Raw genomic sequence first — 24652 nt, 5'->3', positions numbered from 1 at the left:
TTTTCATGGCCTTAGCATCCTTGATTTATCATGACTCGTCTTTCAACCCAAAGGGGGAATATTATATCTCTGTAATGTCTCCACCTGTTTGTTAGCTGGCCGATCTCATTCCCAGATAGTGATGAGCTGGCACACTGCGTGGCTATAACTCAAGCCCACCACTGTGTACAGTAGCCCATATAGCCAGACCCCACTGCTAACCTTTAGCATTTTTGGTGAACTTGGATAGTGTTGATCTTTACAGATTTAGCACTCTGTCCCATCGCTGTCAGCTTCGTGATGTAAACTGGTCTTACAGCAACAATACAACACATCAGGGCCTGGATGGACCGAGAGAAGGACTGACTGACGGACTGACGACAGCTACATAGACTCAGCTGAAAGTGAAGTAGTGACTCTTTACAGTCTTCTCTCCTTTGAAGAACTCTAGGATAGTGTTATCTGTAAAGGGCAGAGTAGAGGTTGAAAGGCTAGTACTTAGTTCTTCGATCTTTTTTAGGGCAGAGTGCTCTTTTGGTAATGGGTTGTGTTAGTCACAGTACAAAAGAGGAAATCAAAGGCACTTAAGAATCAGAAAAGTAATATCTTTAAAAGATGAATTTAGAAGGTAGGCTATTTCTACTTTATTAGACTGCACAGTGGAGCTAGACACGTAAAATGCTGGAAGTTGGAGAGGACAGGTGATTATTTGCAACATGGGTCAAGAAGCGCAGCATTTGGAACCATGGATGCAATTAGGTCTCTGTCTATCATCTATTGTGGTATGTGTGCTAACATGACACCTCTGCAATACATGTGTTGAAAAAAGTGACAAGACAAAAAAAGCAACCTTTCTCTGTGTTGTCAGGGTAATTGTGGGGTTATCTGATACGACCTTGCCCAGCTATAAGCTTGTAGCTAAAATGAGAAGGGTAGCGTTTGTTATTAGGAGGTGATGTGCTCATTTCCTGACATATTAACTCAGGCAGGTTTTACAAGCGCTGGTTATGTCTCATTTTGACTGTTTGGTCAAGTGAGACAAAGAGATTTGCACAAGCTTCAACTTGCAGAACAAAGCTGCACGTCTAGCTCCTCACTGTTCATCCAGGGAGAGTGTTGAGGGCATGCATGATGTTCTATCCTGGCCTAAAAGCGTGCACTCAGAATTCATATATTCCCTTCATCTAGATCTTATGCAATGCAGAGAACTGTTTTGTACAGTCCACTCAATGGACTATGCTACCATGTTCCCTAAAAAGCAACTAGTAAAGCTTGTTTGAAAAAGCCTCTAAAAGTCATGTTTTTTGTTTGTTTTTGTGATGATGACTGTTGTCTAGCGTATGACTGAAATTTGAATGTCGCTTTATCTTATTGTTGTCATGGTGGGGACATTCCAAGGCATCTTGTTTTGTTTAGTCTGTTATGTTTGTTCTGTGTTGTGCGCCATGGACTGTTTTCCTTCCTCTGTTGGAAACAGGGTTGTGTTTTGTTCTATCATTTTATGTTTTCAGTATTTATTGTTAGTGTTTATCATTGTTGCGACGCCGTTGGTGTTGGTGTTGGTGGTGGTATGTTCTTTTGAAGCTGTGAACTTGTGGGAGTTCTGTCCGGGTATGCAGGGTGGATGTGTGGGGAAACTGGGTTTTGTGTATGAGGTATTTACTGTATATGGGATGTGTTGTAGTTGTAGATTGTATTTTGTGTGTTGACGTTTAGTTTTTCTGTGTGGACCCCCGGTAGAATAGTTGCCACCCTGGTAGAAACTAATGGTGATCCTAAAAACAAATAACTAAATAAATGTCCCTTTCCTGCACTGTCAGTCTAAAAACTAAGCATCTGATTTGCTTTTTATCTTTTTTTACCAGTTTTTAACTTCTTATCTTTATTAGACAAGTTGCCACAATTTGTATACTCCAGCCCTCCAGAACCAGGAAGAGACATTAGGCAATAATGTTTATAGGCCAGAGTTATTGAAAAGCTGCTGTACCAGTGCTAATGACCGAAAACGTTATGGAGGCTGTTGGCATAGTCCTGCTCTGGACCCTAACTAAGATGCTAGCCCATGAGCCAAAATTTAAATAATGTTAATAATAAATATTGTTATGAATAATAATTATAATACAAATTTAAATAAATAAAAAAGAATACACTTTATTTATATACAGTAGCACATTTCAAAACAAAGTTACTTTGCACCACAAGAACATTTTGTAACAGAGTTCAACATGACATAAAGCAACAACCTCAGCTCCCTGTCTGTGTTATTGCCAGACTGTAGCACAATAGGTTGCTGCTTGGCATACTTCTATTAGGCTAATAGTAATTGTTCACTAACTGTACTCTTCTCTCGTTCTCTGATCCCAAGATTTGCCTGAAATCAGAGTGGACTTGTTTTGTTTTCGAGGGTCAAATGTGCCAGTACTGTTTTTGGAGAGCGTGTGTGCTTTGGGTGGGGGTGAGACTGGTGTGAGGCCGTGTTTAGCATACAGACAATGCCGCCTCACAAGGCTGGTTGAAGGCTTGTAAGAACAGCCTCTATGGTGGTATTCTGCCAAGGAGTGCCAAGATTGGAGTCACGACTAATGGGCCAGTGGAGCTCCACGCACCATAGCACCAACATGACAGGCGGAGGAACACTGTACATGCTGTACATTTTGGAACCTCTCCCTCTGAGAAAAGATATCCTCGGGATTTGGAGTTAAGCATTTCCATTTTAGCTGCACAGCATTGAAGCGCTGGCCCTGGCTGTCACAAAGGCAATGCTTTACCCTTTGAGCAAATCAGGGAATGGAACCCTAAACCCTGGCTGTCTCAGTGCCAGGCCTGACCCGTAGAGTTATATAGGGCAGGCAATTGATTTTCTGCCCTTTGAGCTACATTGTGAATGAAACCACTAATCCTGGCAGTGTTAGGGCCATGCAGTGCCCATTGAGTTAGAGTGGACCAGCATAAGTCTATTGGGTTGGTGATTCATCCTGTACTACAACAGCACATGCACATATTTTTACAGTTTATGACCATTTTGAAAAGCAGTTCATGCCTCGTTAATATAACTCATAATCATTCATGTTCATAATGTTCTTAATTGTTGGTATGGAAGTCCGGACACAATCATACCCTTGCATTCTTTCTTTTTGATCAGATTATGACTGCAGAGGGAAATCTCACGGTGTGTTGGCACAAAGGGCACAAAGACCCAAGGGTGGGTGTTTTCCAAGCAAGGGTACAAATTCAAATTTGCCTGGATTGGTTTGATTTGTAGCGGTATGGAGAAATGAGCGGGGGGGGTTTTTCTTTTCATTTTTTCCCCAGAGAGTTAGTACAGCGTTGTGAATAAACGCCTTGTCCAAATCCACTTAACAACGTAGTATCAGCCTGTCTAGCTGCACGGCCCTGTTCATTTCATTAACCACCTCTCCCCTCAAACTCCAGCCCTACTAACCCACCCTCCATCCCCAACGTAATTAATGTCTACGGCAGCAGTAAATAATGAATCATTTGACTTCCAAGGGGCATTAGGCTATAGCCGTGCTAATATATCACCTAGACTGGTTTTTGCACACTCCTTCTGTTGGTGCCGTGGCTGCAGAAATATGGTTAAAACAATAATATTGATTATTCCCTTTACGACATATGCTGCTGATAATCATCGCACAGCATTTTTCTTTTGATAGTTTGGGGAACTTAATTGATTTACTGCATTTTCTGCATCTTCTGTTAAGTTATCAACTGTTTTCAGTGACAGCGGAACAATGTGAAAAGTGTCATTATTGCAGATAGTTTTATTAATTATTTTTATGTTGTTTGCATGCCAACTCAGGCATAACTGATAACTGCAGAAATGAAGATTATGTTCTATATGATTGTCTGTCTTGGGAGGCTGGGTGTCGGGTCTTATGTCACAAGTTGCCCTCGGGTAAGAGTTCTTGGTTCCCCAGCTTGTGTAGCACATGTAGATCCTCCTGATCCAGAGACCATATAGTCTCGCTCTCTCTCTCTTATTAAAAATGCCATTGACTAATTTATGAATACATTTTTTAAATTTATTTTTACATAATGCAGACATCATCAAATATAAAAATAACACAAATCTAATGGAATAAGAGAAGTAGGCAGTGAGACACAGAAGCAAAAAACAATTACAGTGAAACAAAATCCAGCCTGTAAACTTTTCAGAGTGGAAAATAATAGTGATTTAGCGTCTTGCTAACATGAGCTGCTGGTTTTGATGGTCCCTCCTCCCCAGTCCCTGAACTCTGCTGATGCCCAGGAGACTGCCGACACCCATTCTCCCTCGCTGACATACTCTACTCTTATCTCACCTCACCGTTGGTTGGTTTGGTTGCTGTGTTCCCGACCACGGGTCAAGAAACCTGTCCCACCCATCTCTTTACAGATGTGGATGCTACATGGACAGTTTGGGAAGCTGCAGGTTCTGTTGGCAGCCATGTTGGCACCAGAATCATCCCTTGTGGCTGTTGCTAAGTAACCAGGGATAATATCTGTCCCAACTGATGATTAGAATGTTGTGTACCTGCGTGGAGATGTTGCATGTCACAGTGTGTTTTACAGTACATGGAGGTTAATGTTGTCACATTGTTCAGAATACTTGTATGTATTGTCTTCTTCTATTTTGGCATGTAATGGCTGTTTTGTGTTTGTGATAGCTGGGTTAAGCTAGCTTGTATGCAGATTAAGAAAACATGAATATGAAAAGCAATCTGTTGCTTTGAGGTTGAATACTGAGCCACGGGGAAGCTTTTATTTGCATATTGTTTTTACAATGTACAATGTTTGATATTCTGTTTATTTGTGCATATACAGTAGGGATGTTGGTTGGATTGATTGATTGAATACTTTATTAACAAGTTTGAAGACTTAACTTACTGCAATGGACAATTGAGATGAATTAAATTATTTTGGTTCCCGATCCTATACACCAGGGGTCTTCAATGTTATTCTGCCCAAGGACCCCTTAGCTGAGAGAGAGACAAAGCAGGGACCCCCACTACATATCGTATACAATTGTGTTGCAGATTAAACCTTTTCATACTTCATAGATAGCTTTGTAGACTTGTTGGGCGGCACTATCATCAGTGTATGTTGGATTCATGTTCATGTGTATTTCCAGACATTTAACCACTTAAACCCTCCATACTTAGCAAACCTGACCGTTGGCTCTGTACTTGGTCTGCTCTTTTTCCCTCTATACACCTAACCTCTTTGCCGAAAATAGCCGATCTACAAGCTCACAATGGATCTGCTATTTGCGGCTAATATTATCACACAACTCTGTAGTAACTCTTAAGAGTTAGACCCCTGCTATACACTATTGATAGATACAGTGGAACATACGTTTTCGATTTCTTAACTCTTTCACTGCCACACTTATTTCAGACTGTGTCGTCCCAGTGCCAGGAAAAAGGTGCATTTTTCCTCCGTTTGTTTTTTAACATTGAAGTGAATGGAGCAGCAATTTTTTGGATAGCTTTATCTCCTAGTTCCTTTGAGATAAACAAAAAAAAAAAAAGACCAAAAAAAATATTAATTAAAAACAAAATTATTTTCGTCATTTCCGTCCGTGGCCATGATAGCCATAGAGCCATCGGACGGGAATTCCCGTTTTTGGCAGTTAAAGAGTTAATATCAATACAGTGGAACATATGTTTTCGATATCTTATTATCAACATTTTTCATATTCATTCACACGTATATGATGGTGAAGATTTCTATATTTTGCACAGCACCACACAGAGTTGGGCTGGGTGATATGACTCAAATCAATATCACGATTATTTCAAACTTTTGCCTCAATTACGATTTAATAATGATTCTTTTAAATAGTGGCAATAGCACATCTACTAATATCTAATAGATAGATCTACAATAATAGATTATTTTCGCTAATTTTGCACGCCACCATTGTACAATGTAAAACAACTTTTTATATAATAAAAAAAAACCTTGCTTCTCGATTATTAAGATTAAGTTGGCTATTGGTTGTAAAGGTCAGTTTCTACATATTTTGGGTTAATTGCCCAGCCTTAACCCAGAATATATAACCTGCCTCATCTTTCATCAGCTGTCTACCCACACAGTCGATGGGGAAAATGCCCTTGTCCACTGTAGTATTATTGACTCTGTCTGGGCATGCTCTGTTTCCACTCAGACAGTGTCACCACTCAGGGCTGGCTCTCTAGATACTGTCTGAATGTTGACTTTGCTTTCATGACCGTTCCGCTTTACCATTTGCAGTTCCGGCACTGTTTGCAATGAAAGGAGAGCGGTGGATTGACGGCCATAGTGAGATCCATACATAGGCTGCCGTTTTTGCGCATGTGTTTGATAATGTTAAAAAACAAAACAAATGGCTGTTCGTTAGCCTTCGCCTTGATGGCAGAACATTTTCTCACCCTTTTTCTATTTACTTGCTGGACACCCAGTCAGCACTCTGGGGGGGGGGGGGGGGGGCAACGCTCAAATTCAAACATCTAGTTTATTTGAACTTCTATGATTCTGTAGTGTGTTGCAGTGATGTTTTGGGATATATGTAATTTATTTTCATCTCAGAAGGTTGCAGACCTCAGAAGAGGAATAGCCATATAACATAATTTACACAGAGAAGAACAGCAGCAGGGTGCTGAAGTTAGGTTCGGGGTGGTTTGGTATAATTTATACAGAATTTCTACTCTGCAACGCTAACGAAATGAAGAGAGCGACGCGAGTTGGCATTTTCACCAAGCGAGTCCTGTTCACAGCCTCAGAGGGAGCCCTGTTTGTCTAGCTAGCCGTGAGCATCAAGACTCCCTGCAGACAGACTTCGCAGGCTGTATTAGCCATGTGCATTCTGTAATTATCCCTGTTAGTGTGCTCGTTAGCCAACTGCAGAGTCCCTGCCACGTGAAATGAGAGGTGGTGCTGGGGTTTATGGGGAGCTGCTCTTTTGTTTTTAATCAATAGTAGTAGAAGCACTAATGTAGGGCTGAACAATTTGACTTCAAATCAATATTATGATTACTTCAAACTTTTGCCTCGATTATGGTTGATTAAGCCATTCAATCCGGGAACACATCTGTGTCATTTTAGATTTGAGCTATAACCATTATTTTATACTTTGGCTATTCAAAAAAAGCAGATATACAAGTAGATCTGCTATTTTTGAAAACTCTTGAAAATGTGTACAAATCTTTGAATATATATATATATTTTGTTTTTAAAGCAAACATTTGTAACTCAAATCTTTGCTTCTGGAGGTCCCTGGAACAAAATATTTGACAAATGTTCGCTTTAAAAATGTATCTTTAAAGATTTGCACACATTTTCACGATTTTTCAAAAAGAGCAGATCTAAAAGCTTGTCGCTATGAGCTTGTATATCTGCTATTTTTGAATAGCCAAAGAAATCTAAAATGATGACAGATGCGTTCCCAGATTCATTGATATATAAGAAAAAGTTATAAGTGAGTTATTGGTTATAAACATACATTTGTAGATTTCGTTTTCAAAAGACAACGTATCATCGCTGTCGGGCAGAAACTCAGAATCTCCATAGTCTAACTTTGTGTGTTTTTTTCCATAAATTAACGCCCTACTTGATCATACTACAGTGTCACACAAAAGCATCAAAAGTAGCTCGTTTTGCGCTTGTAGATCTGCTACTTTTGCTATTTTTGAATTTGAATCCTGAAAAGTAACTTCTCAGTTTCAATTCTCCCCAAAAGCCCAACATAGAATGGAAGTCAGTGGGCCGTCACTGATGTTAATTAAATGACTGTGTTTATGGTAAGCATATCACACACACCATATTTGCACTCCAGCGTACAGTATGAGGTATGTGTGTCTGTCTGTCTGTCTGTCTGTCTCTCTCCAGAACACCCTTCAATAGCTAATAATCCTCCTGACTATATCACACTTCTTGTGGAGCATTTTCTAACTACATGCATTAGGAGTTTTTCTGTTTCTTTTCTATCCACAAGCCAAGAGATAGCACCATTGCATTGTTATGAAACAGCATCATACAATAAGCCTGTAAAGTTATTTGTGCACTTAACTACGCTACGCCCTTGGCCTGGGACTTTGGAACCACCCAAACCAAACAGCTGGACCTAGTAGTGAACTACTGTTCAATACCATATAACTTCTCCTGCAGGCTGCAATAATATTTGGTGTTTTGGTCTTTATAACCAGCTTTGGTACTTTGGGTTTGTATATTATTGGATCTCAGTGCAGCTAAGTAAAAAAAAAAAAAAACATTCTCAGTCACCTACATCATTTGCAACACTTTACTTGTGTGTTGTATCTCTTTGCATTACATAAACTGTTAAATAAAACACTGACACGACACTACTGAGGTGTTTGGTTAATCATTTCTGTACTTCAACACCTCACCCTCATGTGACATTATAGAACTTAAAAAAGAAAAACAAAGACTGGGGAAAAAAAGAGATGACCTCACAACAATTCTCATCTCTATGCCTTCATTAGATCACTAAGAGTTTATTTTATTTATTTTTATTTAAAGTCAGCCTTGAGTCTGCAACGAGAGACTGTTATAGAACAGGCGGATAGACTGTGTGTGTGTGTGTGTGTGTGTGTGTGTGTGTGTGTGTGTGTGTGTGTGTGTGTGTGTGTGAGAAACTGCACCCTGAGACCTACATAGTTAATATACAATCGCTGACTACACCTAACTAACCCCCTGTGTAAATCACGTATCACGTCTGTCACTGCTGCGTCATCATGCCACACTTTTTGTGACAATAACATGGAGGTCTGCTGCTACACATTGTACAATTCCACTGTTATGCTTTTCTTTCATCATGTTTCTCTGTCTGGATGTGCTGTGCAGTATAGGAACTCTGGGTAATATTTTGCAGCAATGTTTAACAATATAATTCCCAGACTCCTAAGTGTTTTATTTGTAGCTTGTGCAACCACCTGAGGCGTTTGGTTCGTGAGACGTTCTCATATAAATGAGAATGTGATGATGGTGTAGTTAGTGTTTACCTGTGCTGTAACTGGTCAGTGTTGTCATGGGCGATATTGCATCAGTAAAATTTCCGCATGTTGTCAGTCAGCAGAATTTAGCTGACCCACATCAGAAACACATCCATGGTGACTGTTGACAATACTTGGGAATCTTTGCACTGATGGGATATTTTGTAACGGAGTTAATTAAGTATGGATTCAGTTCCAACTGTACCATCTTTGTCACCAGAATATCAGACTGTATTGTATTGAAGGCTGAAGAGAAGTCTAAGAACAGCACCCTTGCATGATTCTTATTAGACTTATCTAGGTGTTTTGTAATGAAGTGGACCAGTGTGACAACCGCTTCCTCTGTACCGCAACCTTTCTTATAAGCAAACTGACAGGGGTCAAATTTGTCTTTAGTTATACTCACAAGATGTTGCAACAGTATTCTTTCCAGTGATTTCATGGTCACTGAAGTGAGAGCTATGGGTCTATAATCCTTATGTTCTTTTGGACATTGGATTTTGGGTAGTGGTTTTATGTGCGAGGTTTTCCAACACAGAGGAATTATGTGTGCGTCTACAGAGGTTTGAAATATTGGTTGCCACACAGGAGCCAACTCAGTCTCAGATGCAAAGTTTTTGAGGAGAAAAGCACTGCACTCGTCCGGCCCATTAGCTTTCCTTGTGTTAGTACACCGAAACACTCTCCTGACATCCTCTTCAGTGATGATAATTCTGTCTGAGGGGGCAGGTGTTACAGCCTTCAGTCAATTGCAACAATTCCAAACACAAATTAAGATGGTGGCACATCTAGAGTCCAATCCAGTGCAGTGTCTGGTTTAAATACATACTGACAACCAGCAGGTGTCCTGCCCGACTTCAGGGTCGAATTTTCTTAATGGAAGAGCAGGGAGACCACTTGCACTGAAAATGTGTTGGTTATATTGTATTAATATAGATCACAAGATAACAATTAAATATTGTACTGCATGCTGTCGACAACTTTGGCAGGTCAGGAGTGATGGATGTGCAGTACAGCAGAAAACACTTAAAGGACGACTTCACCCATTTTCAACCTATCTTTATATAATTGGGCCTCACTAATGCTCATTATAAATTATGATACCATTTTTGTCTATTCACTCTGTGTCTCAGAGGAGGGCTGTGGACAGTTCAGAAACCTGCCTACCAGTGACATCATCGATGGGGAATCCAAGCTAATAGAAGCTGCAGGATTTCTATTCCTGGAAAGTTAGCATGCTATAATGGAAGCCATTCTTCTTGCGTTAATAAAAATCTAAATAAAAACATTGAAATCTTGTTTGAGAAAATAAATCTGCCAAACGATGATGTCATTGGTAGGCGAGTTTCTGATGTGTCCACATCCCTCCTCTGAGACACAGACCGAGTAGAAAAAAATTGTACCATTTTATCATGAGCATTAGTGAGGACCAATTATATGAAGATAGGTTGAAAATGGGTGAAGTTGTCCTTTAAGGTGCCCACACATAAACCAGACCTGACTACTACAGACTGGCCATCGAATGAAGTTGGGAGATCAGTCTGTTGAAAGGTGTCAAAAAGTTGCTGCTGCAACTCTCTCCACACCATCAACAGTCGGCTACTAGTATGGTGCTAAAAATAACCTATGGCGTGATGTTCTCAACAACAAACACACAAACATGCCATGCGCATGCTTAAATCATTTGAGAAGTTGGCAGGGGACATTATATATTATACTTGAACTAAACTCTATTTAGACTATTTTGGTTCATCAGATCTTTCTTATTTTATTATGTTAAAATTATAAACAGTGCATGCCAGCGGCAATTGCATACACAGCCATTATGTAATTTTGCATAATGGCTCTTTTAAATAGAGGGAGTTACAATACTCAAAATGTAACTTATGACGTTTTCCTTTCCTGTCCATCCTCTCTCCAGGTTAACCGGGCCCTCTGGATATCTGACTGATGGACCAGGGAACTACAAGTATAAGACTAAGTGCACCTGGCTCATTGAAGGACAGTAAGTAGAACCACAGGAACCAACACAACACCAGCACTGTACAAACGCACCGTATTTTGTAGTCTGTCCTTTAGCACTCACTCATACTGGTAGAAGCAGCAAAATGTTGGTATGGCATGTTCTGCAAGAATCAGTGTGCTCTGCTCTGAGAAAGCCTTTGAGAACCCTCTTGATTCTTGAGTGTGAATTTCCAATAATATACAGAGTACATAGTCTGCATTCAATGATAGGAACCAGCCCCAGGTAAAATATCATTGCAAACAGCTTTGTGTTTCTTTCAACATATTTAACAGGGTGGATCAGACAGTTGAGTTCAGTTTAGAAAATGACTCGCTTTCAACTAACTTAAATGCAGGTGAATGCTTTGATCCCTCATTGATTTCACTTGTCATGTCCACTTAAGACACAAAGGGGTGTAAAGAGGTGAAGGCAAGTTTATTAGCCTCATGACATGTGAGATATTGATTGTGTAAAAGGGGAAATAACTCAATATAAGAATTGGACAGTGGTACGAGCAATTTGCACACCGTGACCGTGGTTTTAAACAGAGATCCAACTAGTAGACAAAAGGAATGAGACACTGGAGCATCACGCACTGTTAAATGCCTTTTTTATTTGTAAGGTGCTATATTATGACAACGTTTTGATGCCTGATTGTCTGGGGCATCTTCATCAGAGTCATGATGATTATCCAACTTTAGTACTTCACAGCTCTTAAAAAGAGATGGGATGCAACTAGCTTTGTATGAAATTCAATTTAATTTCTAAGGACGGTGACATCAGTCAAAGGTTCATATGGTTCCAAACGGATAGGCTACACATTATAACTCTACAAATAATACAATTTCAGCTACTCAAACGAAATAACAAATGACTCAAAATCTTAACAAGGTTTCAGCCAGATCCAACCCACATTGACATTATAAAGTAAAATCTTTCAAAAAATATAAAATGTGAAAAAATACATGTACTGTAAGTACTTCCTTACTGTAAGTTTCTGATGGATCCAGCTTTTTGCCTGGTTAGCCTTGGACAAATAGACACACAGACCCTCTCCTAGAACGGCTAGCCTCCTACAAATAAAACCATAAAAACAAGAGCGGGTCTACAGACATAAGTACGGGGGACATACGGATGATGAATGCTATTCTTGGATCTAGATGGGAAGTGTCACACCGTCAAAACAAGACGGGATCTAATATTGTTATAATTATTATATATTATAATTATAGATAACAAAATGACTAGTTGTGAAGTTTGTGATGTCAACATTAACAATATGACATCAGAGTTGCTCAGATTAGGACTGGGACAATAACCGCCTTACCACAATACCCCGGTTATGTGATGCATGCAGCAGGGCTGAGCTCATTACCGTAATTTGTTTATTTATTTTAATTATTTTCTATTTCTTCCCGCTTTTTTACTGATGAAAGTTACTGCAGTGCAAATATGGTGTTTGTGATATGTCTATGCTTACCATAAACACAGTCATTTAATTAACTCATTCAGTGCCAGACTTATTTCTGGCTGTGTTGTCCCAGTGCCAGAGCCAAAAATTCATTGTAAAAAAAAAAGTGCTCAGGAGCCGAGATACAGCCTTTTTCAGTAAGAAGTTAAACAAGAAGTGAATGGAGCAGCACATTTTCAAATCATGATATCTTGGGTTCAGAACATTTCCCCCCCCAAAAAAAAGAATTATATTTGTATTTATTTTTATTTTTATTATTATTATTATTATTTTATGACGTCTTAGACGTCACGTGGCGCTCAGGGCATAACAATGGCGATAAAAACGGACGTCTTAGACGTCATGTGGCACTGAATGAGTTAACATAGTCATCATCAGTGACGGCCCACTGACTTCCATTCTATGTTGGGCTTTTCGGGAGAAATGAAACTGAGAAGTCACTTCAGGTAGGAGACTAGGACGGTATGTTGATTGACACCTCCCACCAAAGGCCTAACCTATTTTAAGTGGTTAACACAGGTTAAGCTTTGGAAACTGTTCTCTGTGGGCGTGTTGTTGCATTATCCCCAAAATTGCTATTTTAACCACACACGTTTGGGAAAGTGTTTAGCGGAATCTAAAACCACCCGCAAAACTTGGTTTGTTATAGCGCGCGCCCACAATGGATGTTTGGAGACGGCCAGGGCGCACAGCGTGGCACAACATTCAAAGGATCAGAAGGGAGAGTGTCAATTCCTTGTGTCAATTGTGTTTATATAAGATGATAGTCTATTCAAAGAAGACTATTTGTGCGTTGCGCAATGCAATGCTCTCCAAATTACACATGTCAGTTTTATTCATCGATTACGCAGGAAATAATGAACTGATTACAAAAATATTAAATTCTCAGTAACATGTAGGTGATACGTATGTCTATAGTATCAAATGTGGTTTTATTGAAAGGCAATCAAAGGCTAGAGCTTAGAAACCAAAAGTCGGGTGTACATGTTTCTGCGGCTTGAGCTGTGTTGCCAGAATTTGCGAGAGAAATAAGCAACCAGGTCTATGAAAACAAGCCCAAAAGAAGTGACTATAATAGGCCACATGAGCACTTCAAACCTATATATGTCATTAAATAAACAATGTGCATATTTATATGTTGGCTATTTGAAAATAGACGATCTACAAGCTCACAACCGTTCTACCATTATTTACAAGGAACTTCAGAAAAACAAGCCCAATGTGGCTTATAATAAGCAGACCTGGCAACACTGCAGACAGGGATTAAGGAGTGCGTAATATTAGATTGGGGATAATGGCTTGCGCATCTTCTCTTAAAGGCAATGGCATCTGGCACGGCGATTGGTTTTATCATTGTGCCCAAACCACACCTATGCATAATGTAACGGGTAGTGCAGGTGTGTAAGGCAGGTGTCCCAAAATAGCAACTTTTGTGGGGGAATGCCCCTTGCCTTGTCCTAAATCCCAAATTAGTGGAAATAGACAGTTCGCCCCAAAATAGAGAAAAATCTTGTTTTAATTATCTGTTGTAAAATACCCACCGATGCCCGTTGGCCTACATATGCAGCATTTGTGGGGTGAAATATATCCATCCACTGTGCGTCTAATCTAAGATCAGATCAAAGGATTTACAAGCGACAAGCTGTGATGGAAATAACTATGTTTGGTTGGTAAAAGCATGGAATTCAACAACTTGGTTACAGAAATCCGTGGCCAAACCGCCAAAATTCCATACCGTCCCAGCCCTACACCAGATATGGAGTTCCACGCTTCTCCAGACTGGCCTCCAAACCTTGGAGGGATGGTGGATCTTACGCAATACATTCACATTCTGTACACACAATTCTTTTTTTGTCATTGACAAATTTGAAAAATATTTGGGGATTTACTTCCTTGGCAAGAAATGTGACGCTGATTGTTGTTGTGGATTGCGAGATTAACTGTGGGCACACATACTGTACACACACACACACACACACACACACACACACACACACACACACACACACACACACACACACACACACACACACACACACACACACACACACGATCAAAAACATATTTCATATACAGGGCAAGGGGTTGATATGCCTGTATATGTGGAGTAGGCTTCAAAAAATGCAAGGATGTGTCGAAAGAAGGGATATCTGATATAATAAGCACCCATCCATATCCGCTTGGAGACTCAAAAGGCTCTCTGGTCAACTACAGTAAGAGCACTGAGCGTGTCTGTCTGTCTGCAGTGGCATAAGTGACTCGTCTGTAGAGATACGCGGGCTAGAGAGAGAGAGAGAGAGAAATGTGACTGCGGTTATGAAATGTGATCAGTGTGTCTGAGTGTGTTAATGGTAAGTCAACCCATCCTGAATCCTGAAAGAAATTTAAAAAAAGATTCCGGTCTTCTTGTCTGTAACTTTCTGTCTGTCCATGTGTGTTGCCGTGTGTATCCGCCCATTTTCCTGTCTCTCTTCATTGGTAACTGTCTCTCGTATCTTCTTTTGCCTGTATTTATCCAGGGGAGCATTTTGCTGAGCAGGCATGCAATTTTTCCAGCAACACCCTGTTTCACATTGATGCACACGCACATTGATGCACACACACACACACACACACACACACACACACACACACACACACACCCCCACACACACACACACACACACACACACACACACACACACACACACACACACACACACACACACACACACACACACACACACACACACACACACACAGTCACACCTGGGAAATGCCCAGAGACAAAAACAAATCATTATCCATTTAGGACTGATTAACCGAAAAATAATGTAATATTGTATACAATTGTAACTCAACCACAACAGTAAATTGAAGTAAACGCTCTAAGTTACATGAAAGGCTTTCACTCCTAAAAAAGGTTTCATAGCTTAACCACTTAAACCCTCTCGACTTGACGTGAGTTGGCTCTGTACTTCCCGCTTTTTCCCTCTACACGCTCACAACGAGACGCGTTGTGAGCTTGTAGATATTATTGGTTAATGTTCCCCCTAAAATGTGGATGCTGGTGGTTAATAAATGGGCACTACAAATACATTTGGTGCTACTTTTTTATTTTTATATCCAAGTTTGCAAAAACATACTTTTATACTAGTGTGATACTACCAGTTATCCACAAGGCATTGAGTGCTTGCTGATAAAATGTTTATAATTTAGGTATCAAGAATCGAGAGGGATTTATTTCTCACTGGGAGCATGACAAATAAACTAAGCACTTTTCAACCACTTAAGGGCCGTTCAAACTGAGCATTATAACTATGTTGTTCACCATTGTATTTGTTATAGTTGTGGTTTGGACTCTGCCATCCACTTAAGAACGATTCTTAAAACGTATCTTTATAGTTATAGTGCTTGGTGTGAACCGACCTTTAATCTTAAAGTTGTTGTTCATATCCACAAAATCCAATAACTTAATATAATACTTCCTTCTGCCCTATATGTAGAGAGAACATGTTTTAATGTGGTGATGTTTGTCCAAACAAAGTTAGTAAATTAACTATTAATGTCCTTCCTCCTTACAAATGGATGAGAGAGAGATGAGTAGGCTCAGACTTGAGTGGAAGCAGAAAGGTTTTGTTGCACATTTTTGGGTGGGACAACTGATGTGGATTTTCTCATGATTGGTTCTAACAATCCTAATATCAGGAACATTTGCAGAATGTACTTTAACTACTTTTCTAATGCTGTTTAGATGCTTACTATTATGTACATAAGACCCTACATTACATATTTAGAAGGCTATTGTGGATTTGGGTTTCCAGGGCTTTTACATTACCCCTTGGATTTATCCAACATGTGTATCAAATATCCATGAGCATTTAGAAGGTTAAGTGCCTTGTTACTCAGAGAGAGAGGGCAGAACATTACTTGCTTACTTTGCCGGCCAATGCATGCCAGGCTTGTCCAGGGGTTTGAAGCAACACTCATCTTGTCATGAGCCCATTTCTCTAACCCCTTAGGCCACTGCCCTTCCGCGATGTATTCAATATTTGAGGAAGGAGCAAGGAATTCTTGGACTGCGACAATTCAATAGCTACCCCAAAAGGAAAGCAGAGGTGGGGGGTGCCGGGGGGCTAAAGATATGACCAGGCCCTTTCATTAAAAAAAATCCAGTACATTTGGTGCTTTCACAGACAACAAAATAGGCTTTTGTCTGTGCCTGCCTTTGGAATAATTCAATTTGATGTGCTTAACCACATTTAGAAGTGGTGAGACGGTAGGATTTATTGAAGTGAATCTTGTGAATTTTAATGTAAGTAGTTTTCTCCATTGTTGGTGAACCACTTCTAGTTGTATAAAGGCTGGCTACTGACTTACTAGTACTTATTTTCCTGAGCTGATGGCTTATTGCATTTGCTGTCAGAAGGGATTTTGGCGTAAAGTATTCAAATGTTTGTCAAGTTTATACTTTCACAGCTTATTATATTAACAGCAACAATGAGATGATGGCGATTAAAGATGATTAGGATTTTGATGATTATTTGTGAGCCAATATTTTCACATTTCAGTGTTACGAAATTACAGTGACACAAAATGTCACTTAAAACAAATTTTGATACTCATTTGTGGACACATGAAGATTTGGGTGCCAGTGCTGTTGTAGTTTGTTGGTATGATATAGGTCTCTCTCTCTCTCTCTCTCTCTCTCTCTTTCTTCTGCAGGCCCAACAGCATCCTTCGCCTACGCTTCAACCACTTTGCTACAGAGTGCAGCTGGGACCACCTGTATGTTTATGACGGAGACTCGATATACGCTCCCCTTATTGCTGCCTTCAGGTACGTCTGCTTGTAGAGACTTTGCTTGGACGATAGAGGGAAGTTTATGCTTCAGCTTTAATCACAATTGTTAGCTTGAATGATTTGGGGAACATTTGTTTGTAATTGCACCTTTATCAACCGGTATTAACATATTTGAATTACAACAGCTGCTCTAAATCAACCAAGATCAAATGTTTAAGTATCTCCATATTTTACTGTAATTAATTAAGGTACAAATGCTCGTGAATATTTTGCTCCCCTTCATTGAGCTTATCAACAGAGCATATGCCAGCACAGTTGTTTGAATGAGTTTGGCCCACATATACTGACAAGAGCTTTTTCCACCTCATAAAGGAAAGTAATAGGCCTTTGCAGCATGGCCCAAAACACAATACAACAACCTTGGAATAAACAAGAAAACCCCTCAGAAATGTACAGTACAAGTCGAGATAATTTCCTGTGAGCAAGCATAACAAAGCACATGGTTGCTCTGCTCAGCCCATAGTCTAATGTCCCATACTAAACGGGTGCTTTTTTCCCCATTTTTTTTTCAAGGTTTCTTTATTGGTATTTTCCAATTCACATACAGGTCATTAAAGCAGAAACTGGTGCTTTTTTGCTCTTGTCTATACTGTATACCAGGGGTGCCCATTACGTCGATCGCGATCGACCAGTAGACCGCAGAGGCTGCGCAGGTAGACCACCTGCAATGCCCCTTAAAAAAAAAAAAAAAGTAAATGGGGGGGGGTGCCAGGAAAAATATTGAAACAGTCCTAATGCCTTAAGGTCCTTACACACCGGGGCGATTTTTTTCATGCGAATAATACGTTTTTTTTAAAAACCTTATAAAGTCAATGCAAGCTTCCAAACCAGTTTCGCGGAGCGAAAAAAGCGTCTTTTAATTATTCGGAACGAGTCCGAATTTTGCGTAGGCCTATATTCGCATATTCGCCGGTGTGTAACCGCCTTTCATGTTGTTATTTAGCCCCCATAGGTAAATGTTTAAGTATTTTCATTAATGGGATAATAATTATTTGTTGGTTGGTAAATAAAATGAATGAATTACATTTTTTGTTATAATAAATCGGTAAAATCAGGCAAAAATAATAATTATATAACCTAATCCTGACCCTAACCCTAAAACCGAAATAAAGTAACCAAAAAACGGAAAAGAAACTAACAAAAACCAACCAAAAAACTGAAAAAAGAAAAAAAAATCCACCCAAAACCACGCAAATTTCGCCCACCATGCCTACCACCATGCCTACCACTCATGCACGCGCGAGTGGTAGATCACCTTGAGCTGGCAATTTCAATAGTAGAACTCAAGTTAAAAAAGTGTGGGCACCCCTGCTGTATACTGTACCGATACTGTATTGATACAGGTTTTGTTCTTGGTCTAAGAACCCAGTCTTCACTTGGGATGACTGACTGAGAAGTAGGGATGCACGATATTGAAATTCTTGGCCAATATCGGATAACAGATTAATTGCATCGTCAAATCAATCGATACCAATATTGCAATACAAGTTAGGCATCTGTTCATTCAGTAACTGTGATTCTGGCAGCAGTTGCAGACTTATTGAAAACAGCACATTCTTATTAGATGATTTATTAGGTCTACTGAATGATGCAAATATACGTCAAACAACTAAAATATAGTAAATAATTAATTTATAAGTGTTCCTATACAAGGTATGGTGTATCCGCACATTCTGCAGCAGACTGATTTGCTGTGCCAGAGTACTTGAGTACTTGAGTTCAACACACACACACACGCACGCACACACACACACCGTGACCTCTGAAGACCTATATATATAATAAAGGTCAGCTGGCCCTATTTGGATCTTGCGCTGTTACTGTGTGGGGACCCTTATGAATATGAAGGAATAACGATCTAAACTTTATATTCAGTGCTTGCCATTGTTGCCATTTGTCATCTGCAGGCTGTCGTGAATTTTCCACCCACGGATGTGCATTTACCTCAACACTGCGCTCTGCAATACAATATTGTATTTATTTTTATTTTATTAAGGCCTACCCTTCTTTAGAAAAGTGTTAGATTAATGTCATGTGAGGAAGCAGTCTCCCAACACTTTGCGCCCTGCACTGCCTCACTCAAGATCTCCATTAATGAACATCTCCATCAATAAACCTCACTGAACTGTCATCATTCCCAAGCATTTGACTGCACCATTTGTTTTAATTGCCTTATGAATTCAGTGATGTGGGAAGTACCGACGGAATCGGGACATGAAGACAGCTTTAAAATATTTTTTGTGATTAGTATTTTATTTAATTTTTTTGCACTTTTGCAATACAACAGCCCAAATAAAAACGGGTACTTACACAACAACACAATCAATACAATAAACAAAGGAGAACAAAGAAAAAACTGAAAATAAAGAGGGAAGGAGGGAGGCTATGCTATCCATAAAAATAGAACCACCTGTGAACAAGCAAGGATATACTGTATAGGGGGCCAGCAAGTAGTCTGTCATTAACATGGAGAAGAAATCTTTCCCACTTCAGGTGGAACTGGTCTATTCTGCCCTTCATAGAGAAGGATATGCGTTCATATGATGCTGTCCTAATATGTAAGTTATGCCAATCTATGATTGATAGTACATGGGCGCAGACTGAAAACTCGTCCCCCACCCCTCCCCTCACATTAGATTTGTTCCGATACCGATCCCCGTATCTGAGAGACTTATTTAATTTACAGTAAACAGTTGTTTTCCACTTTACATTTCACTTTACTACTTTCATTACAATTTTACTGACTTGTTGCTGCGTTTTAACAGTTATTGATTAAATTGTTTTTTTTTTTTAAATCATTTATTTTTTATGTTTTCTATTTTTGATTAGATTATGCATTGGTATCGGCACGGTACTTGGTATCGGCACGATTCCCAGACAGCATACCCAACAAGGGTATCGGTCGGAATTGGTATCGGAAAAGACTAATGGATATCGTTGCATCTCTAACTCAGACACACTATTTAACTGAATGAGTGCTGGTGACAATTTAAAAACAAGACGAAAAGCATGCTATTCACCTTAACTAAAGTATACACACGGCAGAAAAAGAAGCCCCCTATATATCAGAGGCTTCCATGTGCCCAGCCTGTGATGTGAGTCATCTACTGTATGACGTCAGTCATGTGACTTTGATGACTTTGGGCAAGGTTTCAATCCAATCAGATCCCCTTTGACTTCCATTATAACATTTAAGTTAAACATAAGTATATTTTAGAAGTATAAAACATGTGAAGAAATAATTTAGTAGAGGTACCTCCACAAAAACATTATTGGAGGTACTTCTGTGGCCAACTGGCAGTGTGATCAAGAAATGTGGTGCCGATCGGTCCAGTGGTTTACCAGATTATCTCCAGACACACAGAGAGACAGACTTCTAAAGACGGCTCGCCTCTGAGGAGCCACTCCATAAAAAAACCAACAAACACAGCATTGATAACACATTAATGGTAGTAGTTTTTTTGGCATGTGTGGCTGTACTGTTACTGATGCTTATGGCAGTTTTGTGGTTTTACTATTCATCATGGTTCCGACCACACACGCTACTACACACTGTGTGTCTTTTTTCCTTTTTCCTCATTCCAGCGGTCTGATCGTCCCCGAGCGGTACAGCAATGAGACGGTCCCTGAGGTGGTTTCCCAGTCCGGCTACGCCCTGCTGCACTTCTTCAGTGACGCAGCCTACAACCTGACTGGCTTCAACATTTCCTACAGGTGAATACCAGTGTTGCCAGACTATGAAAACAAGTCCAAAAGACGCAACTAGGCCACATGAGCACTTAAACCTATATACATCGGCTATTTGAAAATGGCTCATGGCTTTGAAAAAGCTCACAACGCGTGACGTGTTGTGAGCTTGTAGATTTGCTATTTTCAAAATAATCTTGAAAAAAAATTGAAACATTTGGAATATTTTAACAACACAAATCTGGTACAAGAGGTCCCTGGAACAAAATATTTTCAGCCCTTAGACAAATACATACAATTTGGGGGTCCTTGACATGAAAATGTTTACAGGCGACTTTATAGAAAAACAAGCCCAAAGTCGACGCGGACATGGCAACACTGGTGAATACTGAGAAGAGACTCATTACTGACCACACCCAGTTATTTTACTTTTGGTTTCGCAATTATGGTACTGTACAAGCAAAACCAAGTGGGGTGGCTGTGGTAACTTAGCCGAAGATATGAGCTACACTGACATTTATTATCATCTCCTCTACCTGCAATTATTCAGAAAGTATTATTTTCCTGAGCTGAAACCTGGGTTTACCTGTGACCCATACATCACTAATACACCGTAGAACATGGAACTACTGCTATGGTTTCACTCTGATATTACAGGCAGGAGGAAATCAGTACAGAAAACGATATAAACTTAAAAACTTCACCATGTAGTCATGGAAATGTTGGATTTGGCTTCGTTGTGAGGCAAAAAGCAATAAATGCAGAATAGAACAAAAACGTTATTGTCCAGGACTTTTGCCTTTGATTTCACAATGGTAGAACAGGCTATATATAAAAACACAATGGGATCTGACAGAAGCTGGGCTGCGACTGTCAATTATTTTCACAAGTGATTAATCTGATAGTAATCCTACTCTAAAATGAACAAAACTCTGTCGGCCGTCCATCCGCCCTCTTCCAGTTTTTCTCCTCAGTTGGTTGACCATTTTATCTGAGCTTGCACATGGGTATTTACCATTGGCATTTGCAGGGAATGAGCAAGTCGATGTTTAACTTTTCCCAAATTTAAGCTGTTTGTTAGCATTGTTAAAACACAGGCTATGGAATCTGTAGTCTCCTCCCCCCAACATCCCAACGATTTGAAAAAGATTGACAGGTGATGGTTGACTGATTAATTCCTGTTGAGTGCTGAACAGTCGCTCCACAGTAGTAAATCTAAATACATACATAATGGTAGAAAGACGTGTCCATCATATGGCTGTACTCACAACAGCAATGAACGAATGCTCATATTATCAGCATTCATTGTTAAAGTAAACTACTTCAAGTTGTAATAATTATTCATTTAGATTTGTTGGAGTCAAAAAGTAGTGTAGAAACAGACTGGTCAAGTGAAAGGGTCTTTTATTTTCAACCACTAGACATTTAAACAAACTGAATTCCAGTAAAAGAGTGCTAAAGTAACTACTGCTCACACCTATCTCTGCAAGGATTGAACCCACATGAAGGTGGATATTTAACCTTTTCTAAACCACACTTGGAGATGGAGAGATGCAAATGTGTAAAGAGCTGATTTTAAGAGTTCCTCCAGTCCTGGTTGGATATTGCAATGTATTAACAGTAAATACAGTGCGTCACTGTGCGCAGCTATATTAAGAGACAGTATGCTACATAGACATAGTAAAGACAAGATTTTAAACTTCTTTTACTGACTGGTGTAGATTCTGGTTGCCTTTACATTTGGATAAAGATACTATTAAGGTGTTATTTTAATTATCAAATGTTTGTTTAGTAAGGGGAGAAAAAGCATTTAATATTTTTTAATTCAAGCTTCACCTCTGTTAGACGCTGTCAACATAAATTGATATTTAATGAACCATACTGCTACTTTTGCATGTTTAGCCCATTGACTACAACGTCCATACGATACCAAACGGAAATGAAAGGCCAATAGCCTCTTCGAATGTCAAGAAAACTGGGAATTGTCAGCAGTATCTAATGTAAAGTATACAGTACTTTTAAACAGTGAGCTAAACATACAAAAACCTTTACTTTTTTATTGAGTATACATTTAAGGCTTAAATTAATATTGTACTTGCAACAATTAATACCTAAAACAGTTCAATGCCTAGTTTAGAAGTCCATTTGGGGCTCCCTCTATTTTATGCAATTAATTAATTGCAGCCTCTGTAATTAGGAAACTGCAGTAGTTCACATTGCGACTTATTTTTTGATTAATTGCTCAGCCATAAAAAAAAACATGGCCAGAATGCACCAAATTGCATGTTTTTTTTTTTAATAATTCTGGACTTGCGCCTTGGAAAAAGTAAAGTCAAATTATTTTTTGTCACCAGCACCCACACACACTCTCTCTCTCTCTCTCTCTCTCTCGCACGCACGCACGCACGCACGCACACCTTCAAAGGCCTAATAGAAGCCCCAAAGTTTTCCTTTTTTTCATGTTCATTCGTGCTGACTTCATCACCATGGTGACGGGACTAAAGTTGGGTCTGAAAATCAGATCCTTGAATAAAAGCTCAGTGCCGCCGCCCCCCCCCCCCCCCCCCTCCACCCAACACACACACACTTGTATTACTATACTTGTGAGGATAAAACATTTTTTGGACAGCATTGAAAATAGCTGAAATATAGGAGATCTACAAGCTCAACGCTGCGATGCGTTGTGAGCTTGTAGATCGACACTGGGGTGCAAAAAAGTTAAAATCAGGCATAGCTTCAACCCCGACAGCTAAACCTAACCTCTAAATGTCTCATCCTCCAACCGGAAACTTTTCCTAATTTTAAGCCTAACCCTAAAAATCTTTTTAAACCATAAGATAGCCTCTCTTGTGACGACCATGAAAATTGTCGTCCATCCAATGTCTATTTCGCACATTCTACTATGCTTGTTTCGACACACACACACACACACACACACACACACACACACACACACACACACACACACACACACACACACACACACACACACACACACACACACACACACACACACACACAGTCAAAGCATCGATCTGCGGCAGGAACATGAAGGAGATCGAGGGACCTTGCTGTGTCGTCTGTCTCCCCCAAGGAGTTGGAAGTCTCAGAAGTGCTTTTACAAATTTTCGATATATACCTGTATTTATTCTAGAAACTTTTATCCGACTCTCATAAATAATAACACAATGCGTCTTCCTTTTCTTCGTTTTCTTCCTCCCGCTTCTTAGATTGAACACATGTCCTAATGACTGTTCGGGTCGTGGAGAATGTCGCGTGGCAAACGGAACTGGTTCCGTGTCCTGCCAGTGTGAGTCCAACTGGAAGGGCGAAGCTTGTGATGTGCCCTACTGCCAGGCCAACTGCGGCTTCCCGGCGAGAGGCCGCTGCCAGACCAGCGCAAAGTCCTGCGTCTGCAACCCTGGATGGCAAGGTGGGTCCGCAGGGGGTGGGAAGAGCAGTGAAATGTGAATGAATGAATCAAGTTAACAAATGAACTTGTTGGAACACAATCCGCTGAGTAATTTGCAACTTCTATGTTTCCAGCAGTAAGCCTCACTAAGGTTTTGGGTCATGTTAGATATTCTTGTTGTGTGTGTGTCGGGGGGGGGGGGGGGGGTGAGGGGGTGGGTGATTCTGAATACTAATAATATATATTTTTTCTCCATTATAAAA

The 24652-nt window shown here is 39.9% G+C and overlaps 1 protein-coding gene across 2 annotated transcripts in view; it reads left to right on the top strand.

Annotated features, from left to right (window-relative positions):
- The window catches only part of atrn (attractin), a 162872-nt gene that overhangs the window by 2268 nt on the left and 135952 nt on the right, over positions 1-24652 (top strand). For both annotated transcript variants that reach the window (XM_080413852.1, XM_080413851.1), the window contains exons 2-5: positions 10894-10977; positions 17153-17266; positions 20876-21004; positions 24208-24410. In XM_080413852.1, coding sequence (XP_080269978.1) covers positions 10894-10977; positions 17153-17266; positions 20876-21004; positions 24208-24410 — 530 coding nt within the window. The remainder of the gene's footprint in view (positions 1-10893; positions 10978-17152; positions 17267-20875; positions 21005-24207; positions 24411-24652) is intronic.

The sequence above is a fragment of the Gymnoscopelus braueri genome (genome assembly GCF_963280865.1).
Source record: "Gymnoscopelus braueri genome assembly, chromosome: 19".
Lineage (NCBI taxonomy): Eukaryota > Metazoa > Chordata > Actinopteri > Myctophiformes > Myctophidae > Gymnoscopelus > Gymnoscopelus braueri.
The sequence above is the reverse complement of the archived record's forward strand: the minus strand, read 5'-3'. Positions and strand labels throughout refer to the sequence as shown.